At 47.0% G+C, this 27,253-nt stretch overlaps 1 protein-coding gene across 3 annotated transcripts in view; it reads right to left on the bottom strand.

Moving 5' to 3' along the window:
- The window catches only part of LOC117895876 (junctional adhesion molecule A), a 97,477-nt gene that overhangs the window by 17,720 nt on the left and 52,504 nt on the right, over window positions 1-27,253 (bottom strand). For all 3 annotated transcript variants that reach the window (XR_004648964.1, XM_034803874.1, XM_034803875.1), the window contains exons 3-6: window positions 19,797-20,038; window positions 16,561-16,771; window positions 15,850-15,977; window positions 11,456-11,624 (exon numbers count right to left, since the gene is read on the bottom strand). Coding sequence is in view for 2 of the 3 variants with exons in the window: in XM_034803874.1 (XP_034659765.1) it covers window positions 11,456-11,624; window positions 15,850-15,977; window positions 16,561-16,771; window positions 19,797-20,038 (750 nt within the window). In the remaining variant the exon portion in view is untranslated. The remainder of the gene's footprint in view (window positions 1-11,455; window positions 11,625-15,849; window positions 15,978-16,560; window positions 16,772-19,796; window positions 20,039-27,253) is intronic.

Genomic DNA, 27,253 nt, shown 5'->3' with positions numbered 1-27,253 from the left:
CCAGCGGCAAGTCCCGGGTCCTTTTCGCGGCCGTTTTTGCTGCTCGCACTGCTCCTTGGGAGCATTCTGTCGTTGCTGGTGGCGGCAGGGCGGTTAAGCAGCTTAGCCGGAGCGCTGCCAACCGACATAAATTAAAATGGCCGACGTTGCTTTCCGTTTGTTTCCTTTTTCTGCTGCATCCGCATCCGCACACACACGAACCCACAGACACACAGACACATTCACACCTTTGTCCTAGCTGTGTCCCCCGCGCTGTCCCTTCTCCATTTGTTCATTTGCGTGGCACACAAATCGCTCGAGCGGCAACAAATTGAGTTTCTTTATGATGTCCCATTTGTGTGTGCCGTGTGCAGGTGTGCCGCGGATCACTCTACCCCCCAAAATGCTCGCATACTCGCATGGGTGTTGGCTTTTTTTCGGGACAGTTTCCCCAAATGATTTTTCATCTTGCCTTTTCAGCTTAGCGGCTCCCTGTCTGGCCTTCCCACCTTCCATCTGTTTGCTCGCCCGGCAAATAATTTCTTAAATCAATCAGAATTAATTATGGAAGTGGGATGGCAGCGGGGGCATGTATGTATGTATGTACCTTTACATGATGTACGCTCTGACATATTTCCTTATTAGATTATTGTGCAAACCCCATCGCCACCTCGGGGCACAATGTGTAATTTCACGCTGGCAATAACTGATGCGGTTGCCACTGCATCATTTCTAGATAGACGCTGTGCTATTCCTGATGCTATTACTGTAATGCATGCTACAAGGCTTTCCGAGTCTGCAAAAGCATCAGCAACACTCGAGTGTAATTTGTTGCTTTTGTAGCGGGCAGGCGATCCTGGCCAAGCCAGAGAGTGCGAGAAGAAATTTCCATTACGTGCGAGAAGAGAATCCAAATAATTAGGATTTCCATCAAAGCAACGAATAAGGGATACCTTAGAGTATGGAGCTTAAGTAAGGATTATAAACAGCTCCTTAAGATAGGTATCTATGTACATATGGGTCTTCCCTTTTTCTGTTGTAGAACCGACTACCACCTGCCCGTGGCATGCCTTGCACGCTGGCCAATTACACCCTTGATACCCATTGGGTTTGCATTATAGAAAAGGTAGGAAGGATAGCGGCGGCAACAGCCAGCGCGTAATGAAGTGAAAATTGTCCTTAAGCATCAATTTGCAGCAGCGACAGCCACGACAAGGAGAGCCCTGCTGCTGCCGCTGCCGCTGCTGCTGCTGTTGCGGCTGTCGGGCGGTGTACCCTCATAATTTGATGCTTGCCGATGCGCGATAAATATAATTTGTTGCACGTCATGTGTATTAACTTTTCGCAGACACTGTCTGTCACTTGCCCCCGAATGACATCAGTGCACACGGCGAACAGAGGGCAAGGGACAGTGGTAGTGGCACTGGCATTGGGGCGTTACCGCGTTCTGGGACTTGGCGGCGTTTCCATTATGCAGCCATTTGCACACTCTATCGCCTTTCATTTGCACCCCCCTCTGGCTGTGTGTGTGTGTGCACTGACCACGCCCACAAATTGTAATTAAAACTGCATAGCAAAATTGATTATGTATATAATACTGCTATTTTTTTTCTGCGTGCTATGATGTTCCGCAGTGGGACAGGAGAACAGGAGGAGCCTCTGCTTGGGTATCTGTACTACTCGTTGTTGGGGGAATAAGTAATTTCCAGCGGGTCCCCAAAGTTCGCCAAGTGGAAATTTTTAATTAAAAGCAAATGCTTTTGAGTTTGAGTAAATTTCTGAATCAGAAACCCGGGACGCTTGCGGTGCAAGACTGCGGCACAGATTTCTCCTCAGTCTTTTTGCAGCGCTTTTTGTTCGGAGCTGGGCGCTGGGAGCTCGGGGCTGCCCTTCAATTAGGCAAAACTGACCGCCAAAAGTTACCTATCACCTTGACGATACTCTGGCTGGCTGGTGTGTGTGTGGATGAGTCTTTTGAGGGCGCATCAGAGAGCAGTCGTAGAGCTGCCGGATTATGGCTTTCAATCTGGAAAAGATTGCAGTTGGCCGCCGGGCGGGCATGATAAGCCAAAAAACATAAGCATTTGTTGCTGCAGAACAATGGTGCACCCCTGCTTCCTGGGCAACCGCTTTCAACCTGCCACACGTCATATTCCGTTCCATGTTCCATGAGGGATGAAAATTCACAGCCGAAAAAAAGATGGAGAGACGCGCAACTCTGCATGTTTCAATTTTGAATATGCTGCACTGAGGCTCGCTTTCCCATTTGCCCATTTTCCCCTCGACTCTGCAGCTGAAAAAACAGCAATGCTGTTGTGCACCGCACTCAAAAAGAAATAAATACAGCCCCACTGCTGGCATCCCAAAATAAAGCATGCGGATGGCATGGTATAGTGGGGGGTGGAGTGTCAGTTCCGGTAATAGACAGGTGAATACGGGCACTGGGGCAGTGTTTGGGGCTGAATAAATCCGGTAACAACTGCGAGAGTTCATATTTCAATTCGGGTATTTTTTTCCAGCAAATAAAATGGCAAACAATGGACGGCGAGTCCCCTTTTGATTATGGACAAACAAAGTCACAATTATGTGCTTAAATAAATACGTGAAAATTGGTGGGATAAAGCAATGCGCTTTCCACATAAAAAGTCAAGAGAATGACTTATAAAATGAGCATCCTCTTCACTCTAGGAATCTATGTGGACACAGCATTTGACAGCATTTATTGCTAAAGCTAAAATATCCAACTGGAAATACTAATTTTGAAAGAACGATCGATACTTGCACAAAGGCCTAAAAATTAATTAATATCAATTAAAAATTGAGTTTCATTGTTTTCTTGTCAGCTTTCAAACTTCAATATTTATCCGTGTTCCCTGGGGCATGACATAAAATATGAAATAAGCATCTATCTGCATGTGGCAGAGCAGCATTTTGTTTGGAATAAATGTGCACGTGGGAGAGCGGGTTGATCGGGTATGTCATAATTGAATTGCCAGCATATTTGGTGTTTAATTAATAAACCAAATGCAATTTTTGGCACCGCCAAACCCAACCCAAGCGGCAGCATGTACAACGCAATCATGGGCATGTCTGGCAGACAAATTACCATTTAGCAGGGGTGCCACCAGCCAGAGCGACATAATCCGAATGGACTTTCGCTTCGTTTGAAATAATCAAAGCATCCAACAAATGAATGAATGTCACCTGGGCCAAAAGCCACACTCCCGCACACAGCAGGGGAGTAGCTGTCTGGCACCCCCAACCACCCAGCCAGCAGTGGAGACTTAGGAGACAGTTGGGCAATGGGCCAATGGTAAAGCCCACACCGGCAAAACATCATCATCATGGACTACCGTATGGACTTGGTAGCAAATTGAGGCAATGCCACACAAGCAACATGAACAACTAAACACAGCACAGAAGAAGACACGTAAAAAGGGAATGAAATTGAAGTTTATGCCATGGAGAATGTTCATGAATTTTCTGTTTATGAAATACCTTCATTCCTATTAGTGCCACGAAAGTCTCATTAGACATGAACTAAATATGATGTGATGGCTTAACACGGTTAATGCTCTTACGCTCACACAGCTGGTGGGTTCTTTTGCCACAGAAAGGCAAGTTCGTAAAAGGGATCGACGCATAAATGCAGGCACACACACAGAAGCACCATTCGGTACGGGGAATGGCTTATTGAGCAGAGCGCTTATTGGCCAACGGAAATGCTCCGGCAAGCGGAAGTGGAGGAAGTCCACTGGACAGGAGCCAGGACAGGCACAATCCAGGCACAGGATTCTAGGCTTCCAGGGGAACCAACCTGCGGCACTGAGGCCCCGCATTAGCCAGTCAGTCGTCCGTCGACAGTCGGCAGTCGAGTCCATGGCAATGACATTTACTATACACTTCAGCTCACTTGATGCTCGACTGAATGATTGATGCCTTTTATTCGTTTTCACAATTTGCGCAAAAACTTGATTTTCAAATCACATTCGTTTAAATCCCCAAAACGACCCCGGGACCACGACAGGGACCGAGACCCGTATCCGTATCCGTACACGAGCGATTCAATGGCCATAGCAAAGGGAATTAGAATGGCAATGGGAATGGGAATGTCATGGGTATTGGCTGACATGGGAATGGGAATGTGTTGAGGATTCGACATTAATGCCAAAGCCAATATTATGCGAGTGTGTGTGTGTGCCACAAAGCTACCGTCTACCATCTACCATCTCTCGACTCCCTTCAGTGCCACAGAGTCAAGTTGACAGACAATCTTGTCGTTGTTGTGGCCTCTTGTCGGTCTTGTTGCTGCCTCATGTCATGTGACAAATTTGGAAATGACAAAATGCACGATGAAAAATGCTCCAACAGAACGGATAACCCCCAGCCACTCCCCCCGCACCCACGATAATCGACTTTTTTCACCGATTTCCTTCTTTGTTTTTGTTGGTTCTAGGGGTTGAACACCACCCGCCCCGTCTGCAGCTGGGGTCTCAGTTGTCATAATTGAGTTTGTCCTCGATGTCCTCGATTGGAATTTTAGTGTACGGTCAGCAACAACAACAACAAATGGAGAGTGCTGTCTGCTACTTATACACACCCCCACAATGTCACACAGAGCTGGGACACACATGAGTGTGGCAGAGCGAAGAGTACTTAGACTGGGATTCGGATTCGGAACAGAACCGAAATTGAAAATGAAAATTTAATTAAATTTTGATATCCGTTTTGGCCATAAATGAGTTCAGCTCTAATTTTTGCAGCCAGTTTGGCGAGTGTCCTCGATCGGTATGGCATGGCAGGGCATGGCATTGGATTGGGACTGGGACTGGGATCCATGGCCAGTTGGGTCGCATTAAAATTTGATTTCAATTGAAAATTCAAATGGGTTGCAAGGGCGAAGTGCACCACACCACAGCACAGCACACCGAGAAGCAGCAGCAGCAGCACCAGCACCGGCAGATGCATTGATAGAAAGCCAATAAGAGTACGCTGGGATGACTTTACCCTGGACGAGCCACGACACACGGCATTCGCATCCTTTGAGATTAGCCCTGGCAGATTGGCAGAGACCAGACGTTGACTATGTTGCTGTTGCTGTTGCTGTTGCTTTTTCCATGATTATACATTTGCCCAGTGACCTGTGTGGGCATGCCACAGCAGGGATGGACTGAACTGACTTTCGATTAGATACTCGACTACTATGTGGTGGTAGCTGCTGCTTGGGCCACTCCATAACTTAAAGTTTGATTATCCATTTCAGGGTTTATGGTGTTGCCCTCTGCTGTTAATTGAATCCATTCAAGTGCAGCAAATGACTGAATAACAATTTGTGGAGCAGTCTTTATCCCTCAGTGATTTCAGTGGTCGTAAATTTCTACTTCATTTATGGCCCTAATCATGGACAAAAGTCTTATGCTAGTTTTGATGATGTATTTGGCAAAGAGTCTTCGGAGAGCGATTAACATAAATAATTAGATTCGGGTCAAGTCGGGCAGCAATAACGAGCCACAGGGGCAGCAGAGGCAGCAACCTGAACAGAACACTTTCTAGAGAGAAGCTTAATAGTGCAGCGGCTTAGGCTGACCTCAAAGTGTTCCACACTCCCACTAGAACAGGCATCCTACACACATGTGCCTATGGGTCGGACATAGGGATACACAAAGGGCAGGGGGAAGGAGAGAGAACAATACGTTTTTCCATGAAATTAGCTTTTGGCATAAATCTTTCGTAAATATTCGAGGGAGCAGCAAATGGAGGAGGCTCAGGCTTGTGGCCAGCAGCAGGATCAGGACCCAGACGCGGCCAGGTGTGTCGCCTTTTGTGTGGGTGTATGTACATGTATCTCTCTGTGTGTGTGTGTGTGTTTGTGGGAGTTAAGTAGCCATAGTTTACACGCCTGTAGCCATGTTGCTAGTCTCTCCGTCCCTTCTTCGCCACGGCTCCTCTGGAGAGTGTGCGTGTGGCCTGCGGTTGTTGCGGCTGCAACTGACCACTGACCCCCCCGTACCCACACCGCCCACTGCCTTCCACGTTTTCGGCCTCCACTCTCCGTTGGATATTTGCCTGGCAACGAAATTAATCTGGTAAAATGTGCCAAAGTAAAAATGCAAAAGCAAACAACGGAAAAACAAAGGCATTTTGGGCCTAGAGACCCAGCGAAAGTGTGGGCTGGTGGGAGTGTAACTATGGCACCCATATTCCCCTCTTATTTATATGTACCCACACATATGTCAGGACAAAGTTTCGTATGCTGCTGCTCATGTAATTTATCAGTAAATTAAGCAATTTATTTTATTTATTCCATTACGCAAATCATGCAATTTGTACCCGATTTCGTCATAGGTCGAAGGCCACACGAACGAAATATTTTGTGCCAACGGCAGCGATTTCTGCCCAGGATTTACGTAGAATCATCTCATCTCTCCTCTACACATATCTCCCTCGCTCTCTCTCTCGCCAAATCCCCGAGTTGTTTTTACCTACACGCTTTGGTAATTTTATTAAAATCACTTCGAGTGGCTGCCGGGAGATTTGGGAATTTGCTTTTTGGGGACTCAGGCACGCAGCGCTCCCATAAAAGCAAACATAATGAGCCTCACAAAAACACACACGCACACACAGGGATACTCCACCACACACAACACACACATACATCTGCGTCAAAAGTTGGGCTAGAAAATGCATGAATCTAATAAACAAAAGCCGTATATTATTAGCTGCGGATTTGTTTGCTCCCTCCTCTGGCGCAGGCCGTTGCGAAGGAGTTATTCCCGGACTACACTTATGCGCTAGCTCAATGTTCTCCCCACCTTGGACTACTCTCCCACCGCCTTCTGGTCGGCTTTGGCTTTGCTTGCGGCTAAGTCTGGCATCGTACGAGCACTGGCTGCTGTCTGTGGCTTGCTAGCATCTTCCATTCGCAGCCCGTGCCCGGCTTTGCTTCCTTGTTGAACATGGCACAAATTATGTTGGTCGTCGGCAATCTCTGAGGATTGACTATGCATGAACTGAAGGCAGTAAGTGTGTCCCATTGCAGGGGAAGATGTGCGCACACACGGAAATGTTATCATAAGTTATGGCCAAAGTTGTTCCACCCAATAGTTTTTGGATCTGCCAGCACTGTAGCAAAGCGTCGCTTGATAGAGAAATTAAGAAAATAGCACCCAGCCCTAGCTCGCCTCTACATTTCTCTTGGTGGATTCTGCTGGCGCCTATCAACAGACAGGCATCATTGCCATTTAAATACACACATTTGGCCCAGTTCCTGTGCCTGAGCAATTTGCTGTACGAGTTGCTTGTATTAAATTCTGTTGCGTTGCCGGAATGCCACCACACGACATCGGAACCCACACAGGGGGAGGGGCAGAGAGCTGCACAAGCGGAGGACGAAACAGGAAGTGTTGGCTTTGTGTGTACTTGTAGCTCTAATGCACAAACTAATGGAGCTGGGTCCGACTGGCTGCCTGGCAGGTGGACAGTTTACTGGCTGCTCCGTGTGCTCGGCACACGCCAACGACGGCAGTTGTACACGTACACACGATTAAAGGCGCATACCTGGGGCTGTAGGTCCAGCGAATTGGACCCGGAACAGAAGCTGGACCTAGGATCAGGTCCGGCACTCACTCTTTCCCCCCCGCCCCCTCGCAAACGCGCAAACAATGAGACGAAATTTTTGCGCTCCTCCATCGGTGGGGCATCCTTAAGGCGAAATGTAATTTCCTGTGACAAAATACAAAGCTAATCCGCAGCACACACCGTTGCCGAGTGAAGCAGGGAAGCCTCTCCCTACATACGAAACTTGACTAAAGGATTTTCGGTGTGTGTGTCGCAGCGACTTCGACTTCTACTTCGATACGTGCAGCGAGCCAGAGGATTAGGAAGCCATAGATAGCCACAGCCATTGCCATTCCATGGGAAGCAGTAAAGCAGGTCAAGGCTTTAACTTCTCACACCTTGCGTGACTTGGCCACCGTACGTCTCGTTTGCCGTTTGATTAGCAACGCCACAGGACACACGAGTGGCAGGACAGGACAACAAAAGAGCCACACAAATGGCCGGGGCAAGCTTCAGGTGACAAAAATAAATCGAAACTTGAACTTTTCCATCCCAACGCCCCTCCGGTGCGGATCAGCTGGCATTGGATGCATTTGTCGTGGCAGGATTCTGTTTGATTTCTCAAGTGTAAACTGCGAAGGATGCGCTGAAATATCAATATGCCCGGGCACGAGTCACCTGCCCAGCACCCCACCCTCCACCATCAATGGCATCCAACAATAATTGAATGGTGCTTGCTGTGGATGGAAACACGCACCAGATTTTGCAAAGATTCATTATGGAGACAGCCCTGCAAATGCATCCAAATCATAGCCAGCAAATAGGGCAAACAACCTGCTTAGGCATTCCAGCCAGGCGCAGGCCCAGGCACGAGCACGGGCTCTGATTTACCCAATTGTTACCCCTGATTGACGGGCACATCCAGAGCCATGCCACCCCGCATGCACAGCGCACAGCGCACAGTGGTTGCCGATTGTGGTTTCCATATCCCATTTAATGTGGCTCGTGTGTTTGGGAGGGTGGGTTCGGAGATTCTAATAAGGACGAGTGTCCGTTCGGAATTTGCTTTTGACAGCTGTTCGTTACAGCAACAGTCCCTGATGCCCAACAGAAATCTCAAAATAATGGAATTGAGAAACGGAGAGGGGAAGAGAGATACATATGTACATAGATCTCAGTACTGTTGCCGTTTGCTTCGTTTACCTGATTTGGAGCTGCTAACCACTGCACCGAGATACTCGTGCCATTAGGCACTCCGACAGCCAACGAAGAGATGGGATGCAGAACAGGCAGCAGGGACCCACAGCAATGCTGCTGGACAGCAGCACGAGCAATGGAATACCATGCATAAATTGGCACACGGAGCAGCAATGGTCAGCAATGGACAATTGACGGCCCAACAAGTTGGCCCCTAGCCCGCAGCCCCTCCATGCCCAATCGCTCTCAAAATTTCGAGCTGTGTTTGCCTGTGCCTGTCACAACATGGAGGATGGGGCTTGTTGATGCCCTTGTTTGTGCCATTAACGCTTCAATTCAAGTGGCCTCCGTCTCACAACACGGACAGCGGGGCACATTGTTGCCAAGAGCCAAGTGAAGGTCGAATTTTAGTTGGAAATTGCATCCAATATGTATGGATTAGCTGACTGTTAGCCAAAATGTAACTGTCAGAAAGCCGCAGTGTTACTCGGACACGACACCACAGAAACAAACACACGAAGGACACCTTACCGCAGAAAATATCGAAAAAACTCACACCGAGAGAGAGGCAGAGTGAGAGATTGGACACACATTTTGGATTTGTTAATCCGCTTTGGGAAGCAGAAGCAGCTTTTTCAATAACCCTAATGGATTTGCCATTAAGCTTAAAACAACAAAAAGCAAAACTTTTGAGTGCCAAATGCGTGTTGTGCAAATTATTGTTGGACAGATAAATATTTCGAAAAGCAATGAAAATAAACAAAATTGTATATTCCATCAAGCAGAATGGAGGAAACACAATCGCATTTATTGTTGCACATCGTTTGGGGACTAATTTACTATAATTTACGATCTCCTCCTGATCAATGTATCAATTTATTGAACAACAATCCCAACATCTATCAAAGTTCTTATCTGAAACTCGCACTTTAAATGCAAATCCCGAGCCTTAATATATTCCTGGGGAAATTCCCAAAAAAGTTTAAAGTTTCGATACGCATTTTATATCGAAACTAAGCCCAACATTCCTCTCGCGGCTTATCTCCCTCTCAGCTCCCCTCTCCCCGGCGACTGTTTAGTGGATGTGGCAGAGTGAAAACTCGTATATCCCGTGACCATTTTGTGTGTTTTTGCAGGGCGTCACGGCCTTTGGTTCACTGTTGCTTCATTATTTTGTTTGTTAACCTCCTGCTATGGCCTCCCCTCTGCTCAGTTTCTCTCTGAAGCACCTGCATGCTGCACCTACCCTACCCTTCCCGTCACGCTCCTTATCTCTCTCTCCTATTCGCTACTATGTTCTCTCCCTCCGCTTTGCTGCTCTCTATTTCTATGCATTCATGCATAATGGCAGGCAAACGTTTACAATGGCAGCAGCATGGATTTCCGCACGTTACCATTTGCGGTCCATTTGTGGCTGCAGAATGGTGGAGAGGGGCAGACAGCAGGCAACATGGAATAGGACACTGGCTACAGGGAACAGGGAACAGGGAACATGGAACAAAGAGCAAGGGTCACCGTGGTGCTGTTAGCATGATTGAAAAACGTGCCCCCTTCATTTCCGCATCCTGCTGGCTCTGCTGCAGGCCGTGCCTGCCCCCTGCCCCACGAGTGCCATCACAGTTAGAATTGTATAGCTGCTGCGGCTGCTCTTGGCTTTTTCCCCCATTGTTGTCGTTGTCCTTCTGTCCCTTACAATTACGTAATTTATTTTAACTGTGTCAAATCCACGCCGATCGACAGCGATTATGCTGGCAAATTGCAACAATTCCTCTGCCGCTTCCACTGCCACGGCCTCTGGCTGTGCCCACAAGTCCCGCCTGCAATTTGTAAATGTCGCCGACATCCGTCTTTGTTTGCGCCCAGTGCGTAAAGGGACAGAGGGAGGTTACAGGGAGTAGGATCTGGAGCGGAGGAGCGTTGCCCAGGCCTGGTGCCACTCACTTGACTGCAATTAACCGCAGTGTGCTAATTAATTTGCTCATAATTGATGCGATTATGTGTTTCATTTGTGGCCCCTCCCCGCCCCAACACGATACAAATGAGCCAAAGGCCCCGCGGGTCACATCCAAAACTTCAACCGTAAATGGAACTGGAGTTCATTTTAGGAATTGCTCCTCTAACAGAGCTCTGTCCTGTCCTGGTGGAAATCAAGCGAGTCTAAATGGGCCAGTCGAGCGACAGTTCCTGCACATTTTATTAATGGTAAAAGAGTCACGGCCAGCCTGCAGCCTGCAGGCGGAAATGAGCCACAAATTGCAATCGGAAGTGGCTTTCGGTTCGGTTTCGCATCGGTTCGTGTCGGTCTCGTGTTTCGCTTTCAGTGGGTCAAGGCGGTGGTCACTGGTGGTGGTGGATCTACATTGCATCGAGTGTGCCTCGGTCCACTAGCATTTGACTTCATAAACTTTATCCCGCTGGGCAGCATCCTGTCACGGATGCATGTATGCAGATGCAGATGGAGATGCTAAAAGGGGCTGCCAGGACATTTGACAATTTACCCCGAAACCCAAACCAAATTGCATAGAGCCCCCTGCCGGACCCATTGGTCCGTTCATTTATGGGGGGAAAGGGACGGTCGGAAATGTTAACGCTGCTGCAAAACACTCGTTCCATTTCAAAGGTTGGGCATGGAGACATACACTCGTTGCTACATTCACTGACAACACTTTTTGGCCATCTATTTGCGTTAGGTTAAAATGGAGGGGTTGGGGCTTGTACTTACCATTTAGGACATGGACACGCACACTGGCCACGTCTGCATTCGAGGGGGCACAGGAGTATTTGCCCGAATCGGCCAGATCTGCATTCTGTATGAGCAGAAATGAGGTTGTCACATCGCCCTTTTCGGTAATTACCGACACGCCGCCTCTTGATGAATCATAATTAATGACCTGCAAGTGTGCAAGAGAGAGAGAAGGGTGTTAGTTCCATGACTACAATTGGGTGTAACAGAGGGGGTGTAACAGGGGGATTGTCACAGGTACAGGTCTGTGTATTTTCGATGTTGGGGGCTCCGTACACATAATGACAAAACAATGAGAACATTTCTTGTTGTTCGATAAATGATGGAAGCCCCCAGGCACATTGCTTTTCAATTCACAAATTCCCCCCCTGATACCAGTGCAGTTTTTGACACACTTTAAAGACAGATCAAGTATTCAGATAAATTATTTCCAGACTGTTTCCAGGTGTCGTTTTTCCAATTAGTTCTCAATAAATTATTAAAGAAATCATGTCATTTAATATCTTTTTGATTGGTGCTCCCCGTACCTCGCATCAATGTGTAAAATATTAATTTAAATTGCAAAATAATTGATGGTGTAAGAATTTTCCTAATAGTATGTTCGGAACACACGGCAACAGCTGCCATTGAGTGATGCCACAAATGAGGCTGTTGGAAATTGTGATTTTAATTGGAGTTTGATGACTGACTCTCCTGATTAAAGGTTATCTCAGGGATATGCTACTACATCAAAGATCCCGACGAAAGGAAAATGCATGCAAATCAAGCGAGGGGCTTGGGCCTGCTCCTGGGCCCCATTATGATTATTACTTTCCCTCCTTCGATTATCGATTTGGGCAGAATGGTAGGACGGCCTGTCGATGACGAGACCTGCTACTAACAGCAGCTGAATGCATATTAAGTTCCGACAAAAACAAATGCCGGAATAATTTGCCAATACAGAAGAGCAAGAGCCAAAGGCAGAGCTCTGTCGAGCCAAAGACAGAGGCCAAAGTTCAGCATAGCAGAGAGCAGGCAAAGAATTGATATTAACACATAATGCCGCTGACAGGGCAAAGACATTGCCAGTACCGAAGAAAATCAACAAGAACAAGAGGAAGAACGAAACTACAACGGAAATGAGATGCCGACAACCCTTGGCCCCGAGCTTAGCTTCTGCTCCTGCTCCTGCCCATGGCCATGGGCCCTTGGGCAGATTGTCTGCATTGGAGGGGCGCGCATAATTTGCCTTCTAATCTCAACTAATCGACAACATTTGCGATACCCGCCTGAGGCATGAAAGAAAAATTTGCGTCACTGATAATGATGACGATGGCTAAATAGATAAAGACATCAACAACCATCTATGTACATGGAGAATAAAGTGGGATAAGCCGCAATAATTGATACCGCAGCAGCGGTAGAATATTTATATAGGAACCATTTACATTTATTTATAGATTAATGCCTAATAGGTTTGTGGCAACTCAGACTTTACTGTAGGCTCTGCCTTATTCATCTCATAGGCCAATGTACCCCGTTGAGCTACCGCGCAATGGGTATCAGTCGGGAAAAACAATGAAAATGACACAAAAACTTTGTCGCAGAAACTTTTGGGCAAGTGAAAAGTTTTGCTTATCAGCAGGCACACGATATCCACGATATCCACGATACATTTCCCCCACTGCCATTACCATTGCTGCTGTTTCCTGCATAAATTTCATATTTGTATTATAATATTTCACCATTCGGCACAAATTAGTTAATGACTGAGAGGGGCCGTGGATGGGCAGGGTTTGGCAGCGGGGCATGGGGGCAGCAGACAATCAGCGAATCGGAATGAATGCGAATCTGCAGTTTGTCATTTGATAAATTGAAAAAACATTTTGCCACAGACAGAGTGCACAGAGGGCCGTGGCTTTTAAAATTCATGCCGTGCCGTTTGCAATTTTCATGACATCTGCAGCTGGTTGGCTGTCGAAGTTACTGGGATTGGAGATTGGGGATTGGGGATTGGGATTGGAATTGCCAGAACTGTAACAGCCACAACAATGGCCAAAAAGTGAATAAAATATTTGTGTAAAAATGTTTGTAGCTCATTGAAAATGCGCATATATCCGATTTATGTGGCACTTTCAACGCAATAATCGCCCGCATATTTCGTGCATAAAAGCGTAAAAGCAAACAACAACAACTGCCGTAAAAGGCCTCACCGAAAAATACATAAAAGTCACTTGAAGGCGTCGGACAGACATTGAAATGCGAGAGGCAAGAGACGAGAGGCGTTGGTGTGAAAACAGAGAAGAGATTGAAGTTCCACTCGAAAGAGAGAATATTGAAACTGAAACTGAGGCTCAGCTGGGCTGAGGAGCTCACCAATCCTGTGCTCAGGCTCGAGTGGATGCCAGCTGCTGGGGAAACGATGCCAAAAAATTTCAAGAGATTAGAGATTGTCCAAGTCGGGCACCAGCACACATCCTCCACTCTATGCTGTGCCATGCCACGTGTGCCACGATTGGAATTACCTGTCAAAGCGATGCCTTCGTGGCAGGAAACAGGACGTGGGATGCAGGAAGCAGGAAGCAGAACCTAGGCAGTGGCGATGGCGATGGCGAAAATATGTAACACGTTAATTACAATTAGCGAGCGGAAGTGCGAGCAAAAAGTGTTGCCAACAGTGTTTCAGCGGCAGGGAAAACTCTGCGGCCAGCCAGAAGAGAAGAGAAGAGAAGAGAAGGTTGTGGGTCCCAGAAAGGTGACGGAGCAGGGAGCACCGACCATGCAGCATGGAGTGGTGTGGAGTGGAGTGGAGTGCAGTGCATCAACTGAGTTTATCCATCCATTAAACTAATTAACAGCAAATTTGCATGGATCGTAAATAATCCGTGTGCAAAGCAGAGCAGAGCACGGTACGACACTGCACGGAACAGCAGGGTAGAGCAGGAGTTTGCAAAGCCTGCAGCAAGGACGCGTTAAGGTTCCTGCGGCCACACACACACACACAGCGGAAGGGACAGAGAAAAAAGGGACATGGACAGGTGGCCAAGTGCACACAATTGCGGCAGAGCTGCAAGGATTTTAATTAGAAAATTCCAGGAATACATTAAAATGCGCCAAGTGGCAAGAAGGCAAAGAAGAAGTGAGCAGTCCTCGAGGATCCGCGAGAGCAGGAGCAGTAGCAGGAGCAGGAGGCAGAGCAGCAGGATTTGTGTGCTCCGCATTTAGCATGTTGCCACCAAACTTTATACGGGTATTCCATCTTTCCTTTTTTTCAGCTCCTCTGTTTTTTGTTGATATTTTGTTTGGCTTTTGCATTGCAATTAGCGTGTCGTGCAACTGTTACGGACGCAAATCCGCACGCGGACGCGGAGGCGGACTGGAGCGCTGCAATTAGCCAGCAGTGGATGCTCCTCCTGGATGCTCCTCCTCTCTCCTGCTTAACTTAACTGGGCTTGGAACAACAGAGCTAATTGGCAGATGCAAATGCAGATGAGAGCCAGGCGCCGTATGGCAATCGGCAAGGACAATGACAATGAAAATCCTAAGCGCAAAGAGCGATAATGTGGCCACCTGATGGCCTGATCCAAAAATCCTCCGCTTAAGTTCTCACAGCTTTTCTCTCTCCACCTCTGCTCAACCTCTTTTTTTGTTGTTGTCACCCATGGCGGTAATTTAAACATAACCTGTCCGCCAAAACGCCATTGACCCAGTTCCTTATCCCCATCGCATTTACATTTGCATTTGCATGTGTGAAGGACGAGAGCGCAGGCAGGACTCCGGATACGCGGGCGATACGCGTTGATTCACTCATTAAAATAACAACAGCTGACGTTTAAATAATGCTGACGGCTCTTACCGTAAGCCACACACAGAGAGAGGACAGGCTCTGATGTGGGTCCGCACACAAGTGGCGGCAAAAGACGCAGAGGGAGCGGGCTGAGGAGGTTGCTGAAATTCGGCTGTCACCAGGCGGTGAAGGAGATTGAAGTTTTCGATTATGGTTTGCTCATTGGATTGCAAATTTCCATCGGTGATTGCAGCAGCGACTGCATCATCAAAGAATAATTCAAGGAAAAGATTTACTGATGGTTATGGATAGACTTTTCCAAGATACAAGAGGACGGGATAAATGTCGAATTATTCAATGAATAAATTAGGCAGTTTGTCTGCAGTTCAGGCCATCTATATAAGGAAAATCCAGAGAGATGTTTGACATTTGCAAAAGGAAAGAGTACATTAAATTAAAGAGATTTAGCTAATTGTTGTCGTGTCCGAAAATGATTATTATCCACTCTTGGTGTGGAGCGGACTGGTCAGATTCTCTCAGTATTCATGGAGTACTAAAAGGTGGGGGAATGGAATGGAATGGGAATGTAACAATAAACTTTAATTACCTCCTCGTGATGATACCAGAAGATGTAGGCCGGTGGTTCGGGGCTGAACTTTACAGTGCAAGTGAGATTTATGGTGCTGCCTTTATCAACGTGAAGGTCAGGTCCTCCCAGGATGGTCGCCGTTGGCACTGTCGACGCGCAATGGAGACACCGAAAAAGATAGAGAGCAAGAGGTGGGAAAATGAAAAAAAAACGAAAAAAAGACAGAGAAGAAACGAAAAGAAGTGCATGAAAAACGCTGTTAAAATAAGGAGCAGCACCGGGGAACAAACAGGAGCTGGCGCAGACGTAGGAGCATGAGCTGTAGGAGGTCGACTGGGTTGGCACTGTGGAATAATAAACTACGAGATAAAATGGAATTATTGTCGTATAAAAACCAAGCCCTCGCCGCTCCATCGACATCGCCTTGCCCCCCGTAGCCCCCTGCTCCATGCTCTGAGTTCCGTGCGTGCTGCTCACTCGTTTTCTGTGTGTAATTTATTTGTTCAACAACTTCGTTTTTCACTCCCTGTCCTTATGGCCATCTTTTTCTGTGTTTTTTTTTACTGATTCAACGAGTGTCCTTTGTTATTTGCGACGACAAATGGTTGATTTTTTATGAAGCTCTGAGGCTGAGGATGAGGCTAAAGTCGAAACCGAAGCCGACACCATTGGAGAAGACATGTACCCGAAGACATGCCGTGCCGCGTCGCGTCGCGTAACTCTACTTACCGACAACATTCAGGCGGACGAAGTAACTGCGAACCGGCTGCGTTGATATCTGGCACTCGTACATGCCCGCATCCCGCTTCTGGGCCCACTTTATCTGCAGCGTCCAGTCGTCGGTGTCCTGGTGGTGGGTGGCCTGAAACCGCTGATCGGAGGTGTAGGTGTACGAGCCGACAGTCAGTATGTGTATGTCGCGGTGCCGTATCCACGATACCTGCAATGGGGAGAACGCAAAGAATCATCAAACAGTTGTATCGCACAGGTGTGGCTATAATCCAACTATTAAATGAGACACGAATGCGGGATACACTATGGCATGTCCTGCCATACATTGAGTGCAGAGTACAATGCCTGTTCCATTGGGCATAGCTGATGTACCCATTTTTCCAGCGACAATCCCAATAAAACGCGTCATAAAAAATGCAACAATTGAAAAAAAAAACAAATTGCAGACGCAGTGTCATCAAAATCGAATAAAATGTCAAAGTTTACGGAGATTAAATCGCGATGTACGGCACAGGAAAAAAAGGGGTGAACAATAAAAAACGCTTTGCATCTGGGCTGGGTGCGACTACGTGACGTATGCGCAACGTGACACGTTCTGCCTGACTTTGATTCTGTTTGGGAGTCGTTTGCTTTGACTTGCCAAATCCCGGGATATACTGGCTGAGGAAATCTCTTGCTGCTGTGGCTGCTGCTACTCCTTCTGTGGATCGTGCTCGAGATGTTTTGGCTTTGCTTAATTATCGCAAACTTTTTAAGTAGTTTGCGGTGCACAGAGAGAGATAACTTTGTAAGCTGGCTGGCTGGCTGCCAGGCAGAGCCACGCCCACCAAACGTTGGCCTATGTAAACTTATTAAGTCAAATGTAAATTCAAAATTATCGCACTTGACAGGCGCACACACGCCACACAGGGAGGATCTAGAGAAAAGCACCAAAATGATGCGTGCGTGCGTTTAATTATACCAAATTCTGTTGCACACTTTCAAGGGCCGCCTCCAAACAATGACGCTGGGGCTGGCAAAAGAAAGGGAGGGGTGCGAGGGGTCTTGGGGCAAGTTTTGTGAAGTGCATATGGGGTGCAATGAGTACCAGATATATGCTGAAGAGCACTGACTGCAGCGAGTGGGCGGGAGTGCATAAAAGTGAGCAAAAACATGTCGCTCGCACTTTTGACAACACACAGTCAGTCGGTCGACAACGGGAACGACAACGACAACCCTGCCATTAAACAAACATTTTACGCAACAAATTAAAGCGTAATTAACAAGTGCACGCTGTGCTGCATGTGGCGATGTAATGGAGCCACCCCTGGGCACACCCATCAGTGCATCAGTGCACTGGCCCAGCCCCAGCTCCCAGCTCCCAGCACTGGCACTGCCTCCCATTGCATATTAGCAGCAACACTCCTCTGGAGCCATGCCTGGCCATATGAACACCAACTACGACATCCACAACAGCCATTTCAGCTGTAGAAGCACAGCAACAGCGGCAGCAACAACAGCTCGACATTCCGTTTCAAGTTGCAAGTCCATGCCCAGTGATGGGGGAGCACAGAGGGGGTAGCAGGAGGTGGCGCACAACTTTTGGGACCGTGCAACTCGGACTGTGAGCCAAGTGCTGTTGACGCGTGCGGCGAGTGCAATTTCATGAAATTGTTTAAATAATTTCGCGCTCAAATGCAATTGAAAGTGCTGCAGGGCGGCGGCAGCAGAGAAGGGACGGGAGCTGAGAGCTGAGCGGGCCGAGGGCTCAAAAAGGCCCGCCCACTTGAGGTTGAACAGTTGATGTATGTGTTAGCCACTGTATATGTGTGTGTGTGTGTGGGTGTGCCACTGGCAGGGGCTGCAAGTACTGCTGCCACTCGTCCCTCTTTTGTTTGGCAAGAAATTAAAAGTTGCGCCTGCAAACGGCATCCTGCAGCGGCTTCCATTCACATCCCCTCCATAGCATTTGCAGCCCCATCTCCGGCTGGATCCAATTCCTGTCCTGCGAGAGCTGCTGCCTGCTGCTGCCACCACTGTTGGTGCATTTGTGTCAAGTGCTCGCGAGCGTGTTGAAAGTTTGTTGGTTTTTGGCATTTGAGCAACGCCAGCGCCAACGCCGACGCATCCTCCCCGCTATTACATGTTTGTTTTAAGCTAAAACTAGCGAGCATCTATATGCAAATGGGATTGAATGAGGTTCTGGTCCTGCGCCTGGCTCGGCTTGGGGCGCCTCATTAATCGTTTCGGGCTGTCTAATTATTCATAAACCTATCTGCTGGGCATATTAAAAAAATTAAGCCCCCTCCGCGCACAGACACTCTTATCGCAATTATACATTTCATTAAACACATTTAGCAGAACGTGTGGCATTCAGGGATCCAACAAATGACACAAATTGCCCTCCCACTGGGATCGGCTGGGACCGACACCATCCCCCACATTCCCCCAAAGTTAAATGCTACAAAATATATAAACAGAAAATTGAAAATGTTTCCTCGTTTCCACCCGGAACATACATATGCAAATATTTGTGATTCCTTCGGCTGTGTCTTTCTGTCTCTGTTCTGTTTTTGACAGCGGGAACTGAAGATTAAGCTGAAGGAGCAGCAGGTTGCCTCCGGCTGCCCTTTTGTCTTTGTGCCACAGAGATAGAGAGGAGCCTTCCACAGAGACTGTGGCACAGGGCAGAGGCAGAGGCAAAGGCACAATTAAAACAGATAAACAAAGGAAACAATAGCAAAACAACAACAGGCAAAAATTAACAACAAAAAACAGAAAAAAGAAGAAACGAAATTACTAAATTTCCTGCCAAAGACAAAAAACAACTTAATGCCAAGTCGAAAGTCGCCTCTCGGCTTGCCCTCGCCGCAAAAGGAAAACAGACACAAACTGGGGGAGGGACGGGGAACTGAGGAGCTTGTAGAACTAATTAAAAATTTCGCTGTCATGCTAAGGGAATTACATTTTTGGTCTACGCGTCTGCGACCAGGTTAGGAAATCAGCCAAGAAATCAACGGACGGAGGAGGTGCCCTGGAACCAAAAAAATTATTCCGCGCATGGAAAATAAACGAAAGTTGGGGCACAGCGGCAAAACTTTAATGGCAAAAAGCGACTACTACGTATAGTCCTCGTTGTCGTCACGCACGACAGCAAACTTTTCGACACGAGTACGCTGTTAACCCCTGATAAACCCCACGTAACCCCTCCCCAAAGGCACCCACTCGGGGAATCTTTAAGCCAAAAAACTCACCGTTTTGTTGGCCAAATTGCGCACACGGCAGCTGAGATAGGCGTTCTTGCCCATAAGGGCGGTGACATTGCGCGGTGTCGAGGGATCGAAATATGGCTCCATCCATTTGGGATGCGTGTAGGCGACAGTGGGCGCTGTGGGCAGGAGCATGGCTGCCTGTGCTCTGTCTGTCGTTGTCATCATCATCTCTTCCAGCGTATTGTAGCCCTCGATGGGACCCTGCACGCCGCCATTTGTCATATCTGCAACGAGGGAGAGACAGAGAGTGGCAGAGAAAAATGAAATGAATTTCACTGTGTGTGAAAAAGTCAACAGCTGCAAATAGACACAAATGCTTCTAAATCCTATGAATATGCATGGGGTCTGGGGAGAGGGTTAGGGATAGGCTTGAGGATAGGGTTAGGGGTGGGGAAAGAGCTTTTATCTTTGTGCGGTGCACCACAAAAAAATATTTTAAAAGAGAACCCAAAAGTGCAGTTGTCGGAAAGAAATTTGTGCACTGCAAGAGCCTGAAAAATGGTTGCCCACACATTCACACAAAATGACATTTGCATTCATTCCGAATGAGTAACACTCATGGCGGCAGGGCAGTCGTCATAGCATGGGGTCGATGGTCCATCCAACCAACCAACCAACCAACCAACCAACCATCCATCTACATATCTAGGCAGCCACGCACAAAACTTTGCTCATTAAAAGCGTCGAGCGTCCTGTGTCCTGCGGTCGTAAGGTGAAAGGCGCAAGTGGCCCCTGGCAATGGTATTAGGTTCTGTACAGCCTTTACTCTCAATTGCAATGGAATGATGACCAGCCAAGGTCCAAGCAAATGCGTTTTTAAAGCCCTGCCACAGTGTAACGTGTCTCTGCTCTGTCCCAAAAAATGTTGCAGCACTCAGAGATGGCAGAGCATTTGTGACATTTTAGTTCTTAGCTTACAAACTGAGACTTATCCAGATTATATTTCAGATTTTTGCTCGCTTTTATTTCCCCAGATTCTCTGATTCTATTATGATATACATGGGAATATTTATGAGTCTCCCAGCGCTGGGTTTGTCAGCTCTCGCAGCACTGTGCGTGGAGGCTGCAGCTGGGGTCTGACTCTGCAACTGCCTCTGCCTCTGTCGCTGCCCCTTGCCTTGGCTGTGGGTCTGCCGTGCAACCTTCGAGCGAGTGAAGTGTTTGCGGTTGGCAAGTACAAGTGCATACACACCACACACACACACACTGACAGTACGCATGGCAGGCGGAATTGTGTCACAGCTCACAGACGCACACGGCAGCCGCAAGTCTCCGTTTCTTGCCAGAGACCCCAACCCTTTTCACTGTCGAGCTCATGGTTATGCAAAATATTTGCACTCAAATCATATTTCAAGGATTAAAACTTGCATTCATTTGAAAACGGTTTTTCCACATGCACACCCCCATTACATCCACACTAGGGGGCAGGGCAGGGCAAGACACGCCCACAACTTCAGCTTCATTTAACAAAAGGTCCGTGCCGTGCCCCCTTCTCTGTGACGCCACGCATTTGCATGCATGAGAGAAGGCGGTGCCAAGGGTAAGGCAGGGGAAGGAGCAGCCTCAGTCTCTTAAGCTCAATATGCTTAATGTCGCCTCGGGTGCTGGGGTATTTTGAGCGTATGTGGCATTTAAATTAAACTGCTCCACTGCAATTGGCATCTGCTGCCCCACCAGAGAGTGCCACTGTCTGACTGCATCATTTTCTATGGGTATGGGTATGTGTGGTGCACTGTGACGCTTTAGTGGCATGTTAACTGAACCCTGATCGAGTTACTGTCTCTATTGTTCCCATCCAAACCGCTGCATTTCCATAAGGGATGCAATTTGCGGCATTTGATGTGGAATATGCAAATGAAGGGGAATTATTATTGACAAGAATGCAACACGTTCTAAGTTAATTCCATTTAAATCATTTCCTTTTTCTTTATCCTCATTTTCTGTTTTACTTTACTTTACTCAAAGAAATTTCCTTTTAAATATTTCCACAGCAACCAAATTGTTTTCCATTTAAAAACCACATCTAAGGTACGCTTCCCCCTTTAAAGTCCCTTCAAGGCATCCTCTGCCTTCCATTTTCTATGGAAAATTGTGCCTTTAAGGACTGCCTATGAAGAAAAACCAATTCGATTGCCGCACACACTGAATGAGCCTCATTTGTGGGGCTCATGGGAACGCTGCCGAGTGTCTGTTGCTGTGTGTGTGTGTAGGTGTCTCTTCCTCTGACGCCCGTGTGCCTCCATGTGGGTCTGGCTTAATCATTTCGTTGGCTAGGCCCAAACGGCAGACCCACCACATCAACTCCATTTCCATCTCCTCCTGCTGCTGCTCCGCCCCCCTTTCCACATTCTGCCACACAATGACTTTGCATATTTGCCCTTAATTTTCGACAACGTTGACGAGCCGCGTGGAGCAATTAAGAAAACTTTTGCAATTTTCACGCTTTTGTTTTGGCATTCATTTTTTTCCATCCTTCTCCCATTTTGGTTCTTTTTTTTCTCTCTCTGCCTATAAAAGGGTGCGGTGCCGTTGCCCCAGGCCTCGTGCCACATGGCCCATGCCACGGCTCGACACTGCTCGAAATGATGCGTAATGTGCAACACTTTGAACCGGCAGCTCAATGAATTTTGCTATCCTCCCAGCCTCCTGCTGCCACCCATAATTGCCTGCTTATTTTGGTTTCCGTTCAGCGGGGGGTTTCAGTGCGGAAAAGTGGTTTTGGAGGGAGGGGAAAATAGGGTTACAGCGGGGGCGCCCGACGCACTTAATTGTGTTTAATGGCATTGAATTTCATAGTAAATATCGTTACATTTCGTTGCCTTCTGCCATGCTCGATAATTAACAAAAGAGGACGATTTGGTGGAGCTGATCGACTATTAGATGCCCACTACTTCGTTTTTGCAGTTCTCAACTGATGATAAGTGAGAGGTTTTAAGCCTTTTTTGATGGTCTTTAGGATAAAAATTATGGAAAGGTGGAACTCTTTTGTATTTGGTTTTTATAAATACAAAAAAAATTCCTTTGGAACCTTTAAGTATTTTCTTACTTCTAAGAGTTGGAACCCAGTAATGAAGGTTGGCCGAGACAAATACTCTTCCATTACAGGGTATAAAAATCAACATTGGCATGGAATTGAGTTACCCTCCTTCTCCCGTTCTCTGTATCTTTCTCGCACTCTCCTTCCATGCTCCGTCTTCGCATTTCCACGCCTTTCTAGGTTCTTCGTTTACTATTTTATACCGCCACTCATTTGAGATGACGAGGGCCAATTGGTTGCTGGGTTTTTTTGGGTTTTGCTATGGGTTTGGGTTTGGACGTGGCCTGTCTGCCTGGCTGCCAGTGGTTCCGTGAATAATGATGCCTTTTGACATTGTCTAAGCGATTTAATGCGTGGAATCGTGAGTTGGCTTGAAATCAAATGAGCTTTGAGATGATGATGCTCTCCTCCTTGAATATGCATGTGCCATGGCTGGCTGCCACTCGAACACCGCTCAACCACTCAACCACTCAGTCACTCTTTTATTTATGTCGAGGGCATGGGTGCAATTGGGGGTCTGGGCTGTGCTGCCTGGTTTGTGGCTGCCTCTTTACCTCTGCCACTGCTCCGCTATGCAGCAGGGTCCTGGCCGTCATCGCCTGCGGCCGGGGCGTCTTAATTAAGCTTAAATGATGCTGCAAAATTTATTTCATCTCGCACCCCGAACAGGAGTAGCAGGAGCCAGAAGGATACAAGCAGAGGCTTCTTCTATACGCATGCCATGCATATAAATTATCCACGCAAATTACAGGGCACGAAAATTGAAATTGAGTGTGGAGGGGAGGTGGAGGCGGAGGTGTCTGTGTGTCTGCCTGAGGTGGGGCGTGGCAATCGCAGCAGCTCCTTGAAAACGCCGTCATATTCGCACACCCCCCTCCACCACCGCCACCCTTTTTCTTTGCCTCACACATAATAATTTTTAATGCTGTTCATTAATTAGCGTCAATCGAGTGGAGCTTAATTGCTCGCATGATTACACACGAGGAAGTAAAAGGAAGAAAACATTCGTACTACCAGAAACAACTGAAATTGAAGCATAGTAAAGAGCCTCGAATCGCGACTCTCATCGAGGATACATATGGATAAATGGAGTATTTGGCGCAGAGTGCGCTTCGATCCAATTAATAAGCAATAAGTGATTTACGAGTGGTCCAATTTTTCCTGTTTATCATTATGCTAATTACACTGCGCAACAAAAATAAACCCCATTATGTTTTTAATGCACAACGCTCCACTTAAGAACCATTTTCGGACGACTCAGCAGGCAAACAGAGTATTAATTCCTGACAGAGCAGAATGCACACGAAATCCATTGATATTTAAAAACTATTTTCTCTCAAAATTAATTTCACTGAATTCCTCAATTCCCATTCCCTTGTAAAGCAAAATGCGAAAGTTCCAAGGGAAAAAGTGTGCTGTGAAAGTATGGAAAACTTTGCTCATCTTGGAAGAAAATAGTTTTCATATTAGAAATTTAAAGGGTTTACGCTTAATTTGTTTTTTGTCGGATATGCCTATGGATCACACACACACACACACACACACACTTGTACTTATAATCAAGAAACATTTCCCCCGGCTGTCGAGGGCAATTTAAGAGCTTAGACTCGTGTTTTTCCTCTGTAGCCTGTTATCTTCAACCTTGATAGACAACATTTTTGTGCAACGCTTTTGCTGTCGTTGTTCTTGTGGTTGGCTGTTCTTGCTGCTGCTGCTGTTGTTGTCGTTCTCGTTGTGACTTGTTTGTCTTTGCATAGCCACTTCGTCTGACAAAACATGCGATACGACACGACAACAGGAACAGGCAGGCAGCGGCAGCGGCAGCCAGAGGACAGGAAGCGAGCGACGAAGTTCTAGATACCCTAGAGGATGGATCATCCAATCATCTTTTAATTGCAGCAACTGGAAGTTTGCTGGGCGAGTTCTTATAAGCCTCACTGGCAGCTAAATGAAATAGAGATGGAATCCTCATACACGCAGATAGCAGTCCCAAACTGCGGTCTGACTTGTTGCTACGAATAAAACATCTATGGAGTTAGAAGTTCTACCTTTGCTTCCGTTCAAACACCTGCTAAAAACCATCATACCATATTTTAGGGTACATTCACCAGCACACACACCAAAGCATAATTCTTGTTATGAAATATTCGTAAAATTTCATACAAAGTACAAGCAAATGGCATGTGAGTAAGTTAAAAGAGCTATGCATGTCTCTCTCTTGCTCTCACTCTATCCATCTCCTCTGTGTCTCCTTCCCTCTCTTATCCCTCTCGCTGTCGCCTTCACTCTCTGTGCTTGTGTCTCTGAGCTTGTGTGTGCTTGTGTGTTTGAGGCATTGAAAGCCAACAGTGAAAGCATAAAGTGAAGTTTATACAAGGAGTTTTGGCTGCTTCGTTGAGTTTTGGGTTGAGTTTGGGTCTGTTCATGGGTCTGGGTCTGGGTATGGGATGTGGCTCTGGGGCTGGTCCTGGTTCTGTTCCTGGTTCTGGCATGGCTTATCACCTCTGGCATGGGTTGCAGCTTATAATGAAGCATTGTTTGCAGCTCAAAGTTTGGCCAGAGCAACAACGAGCATCAACAGAAAGACCTGATCCAGGGAATGCACGAGTAATATCCACATCCTGGTCATGCCATGCTCTGGCGGGAGTGAAGGAGCGGAGCGGGAGCCCCCTGAGTAGATATTAAAACAATATTTGCCGAGACTAAAGTTGGGCGCATAAATGTATGTCCCTGTCCCTACTTACACACACACACACACACACACACACACACACACACACACACACACACACACACACACACACACAATCTCAGCCAGAACACACTCGGTGAGTAGCACTTACATGGGAATTTGAATGGTAGTTTGGCAGTCTTCCTGGCAGTCTCCCCTCTAGTCTCTGGTCTCGGGGTTCTTGGCCAACAATTTGCCTGGTGAGTGCTTGATTAGAGCCGGCCACGTTTTCATCTATTATTACAGGCTGTTTTCCACAATTTCGTCTTGATTTTATTAATGATCATCATAGATTTTCCAATCAGAATGTGTAATGCCTTTTCAGCCCTAATGGGGGGCCTACAGCACATGCCCCAAACGACTGCAGCGGTCCCTTTTTCTCTCCATCTCCAATACAATGTCTTTCTGGGTTTTTGGGTTTTTGTGTGAATGAAATCTATTCAATGACTTGGAAAAGGGTCAGCAGCCATGGCCTTGGGCCTACGACTGTGGATGCTAGACCAAGCTGTGCCTAAGCCTGACTGACAGTCAAAATGTCACTGGGCCATGGAGTTCCTCCCCCCAGGACGACGCTGTAGAATTTTAATTGCGTGTGTTAATTTTTGGGTTCGTTCATTCAATTTAAATTTATGGTTCTTACATAAATTGAAGTGGCACCAGGATTCGGGCAAGTGGGGCAGTCGACCAGACGGCAATTTAAGGCACAATTTATTATCATTGTGGAGGCAGAGCAGGACGGCGGGGCATCTCATCGATTGGATTGGCCAGGTGTTGTGCGGTGAAAGACCCACGCATTATACATTCAACTTAATCAATCAGCTGCTGGGCAGCATCTTGATGAATGTGGGTTGATTTTGCTGTGTATTTTGGAATCAGTTTCGGAAGCAACAGGAGCAGCAGGCGGAGGCTTTCCCCAAACAACCACAATGTAGAAATTTTAATTGAAGCCATGCAAGTGGCATGTCACAACACTCTGCAAAACCACAAAAGGCAAACTGCACAGCAATTGCTTTTGTTGCCTTTGTTTGGTGCCTGCTGTTGCAGCAATAAAATATTAAATTCAAATGAAAACACAATAGATTTTCTCTGTACCGGGATTGTTGTTTCTTTTATCGTTTTCACCCATTGAATTATTCAGCTGGGAACAGTGGGAGTCTCCAAGATTTTCTCAGAATTTCCATCATTTACATGACTGGATTTCATTTTTAATGAAGAGGAAATGGTAAAGCTATATCCGATAGTGGAAATTGCTTTAATCTCCGTTCGTGGTGGTCAGTTTTAATCACATTTTATTCCACTGTACAGCAGCACAGCTGCTGCTGCTGCCGCTGCTGCACGAGTGCAGTTTTGTTGCACAACCGCAGGGCAAAAGTGTAAACACACTTATAATAAATCATTTTTAAATAATTTACAATCTGGCCAAATGGCCAGACCAACAACATGAGCACCGGCATCAATGTGCAACACACCCCCAAGATCAGCCAAAAAAGGGGCGGGTAGAGAAGAGGGGGACTGGGCATCCAACCAAAAAGCTATGAAAAAAACTGTCGCTTTTTTCTGGTGTTTGGGCCCGAGTAATGGCTCAGCAAAAGCTTCACTTTTGGCCATCACGAATTCGATGGCAGAGCCACAAAACGTGCGCTGCACTGAGCGGGTGGATTGGGGCTTTAA

The sequence above is a fragment of the Drosophila subobscura genome, chromosome J (genome assembly GCF_008121235.1).
Source record: "Drosophila subobscura isolate 14011-0131.10 chromosome J, UCBerk_Dsub_1.0, whole genome shotgun sequence".
NCBI lineage: Eukaryota > Metazoa > Arthropoda > Insecta > Diptera > Drosophilidae > Drosophila > Drosophila subobscura.
The sequence above is the reverse complement of the archived record's forward strand: the minus strand, read 5'-3'. Positions and strand labels throughout refer to the sequence as shown.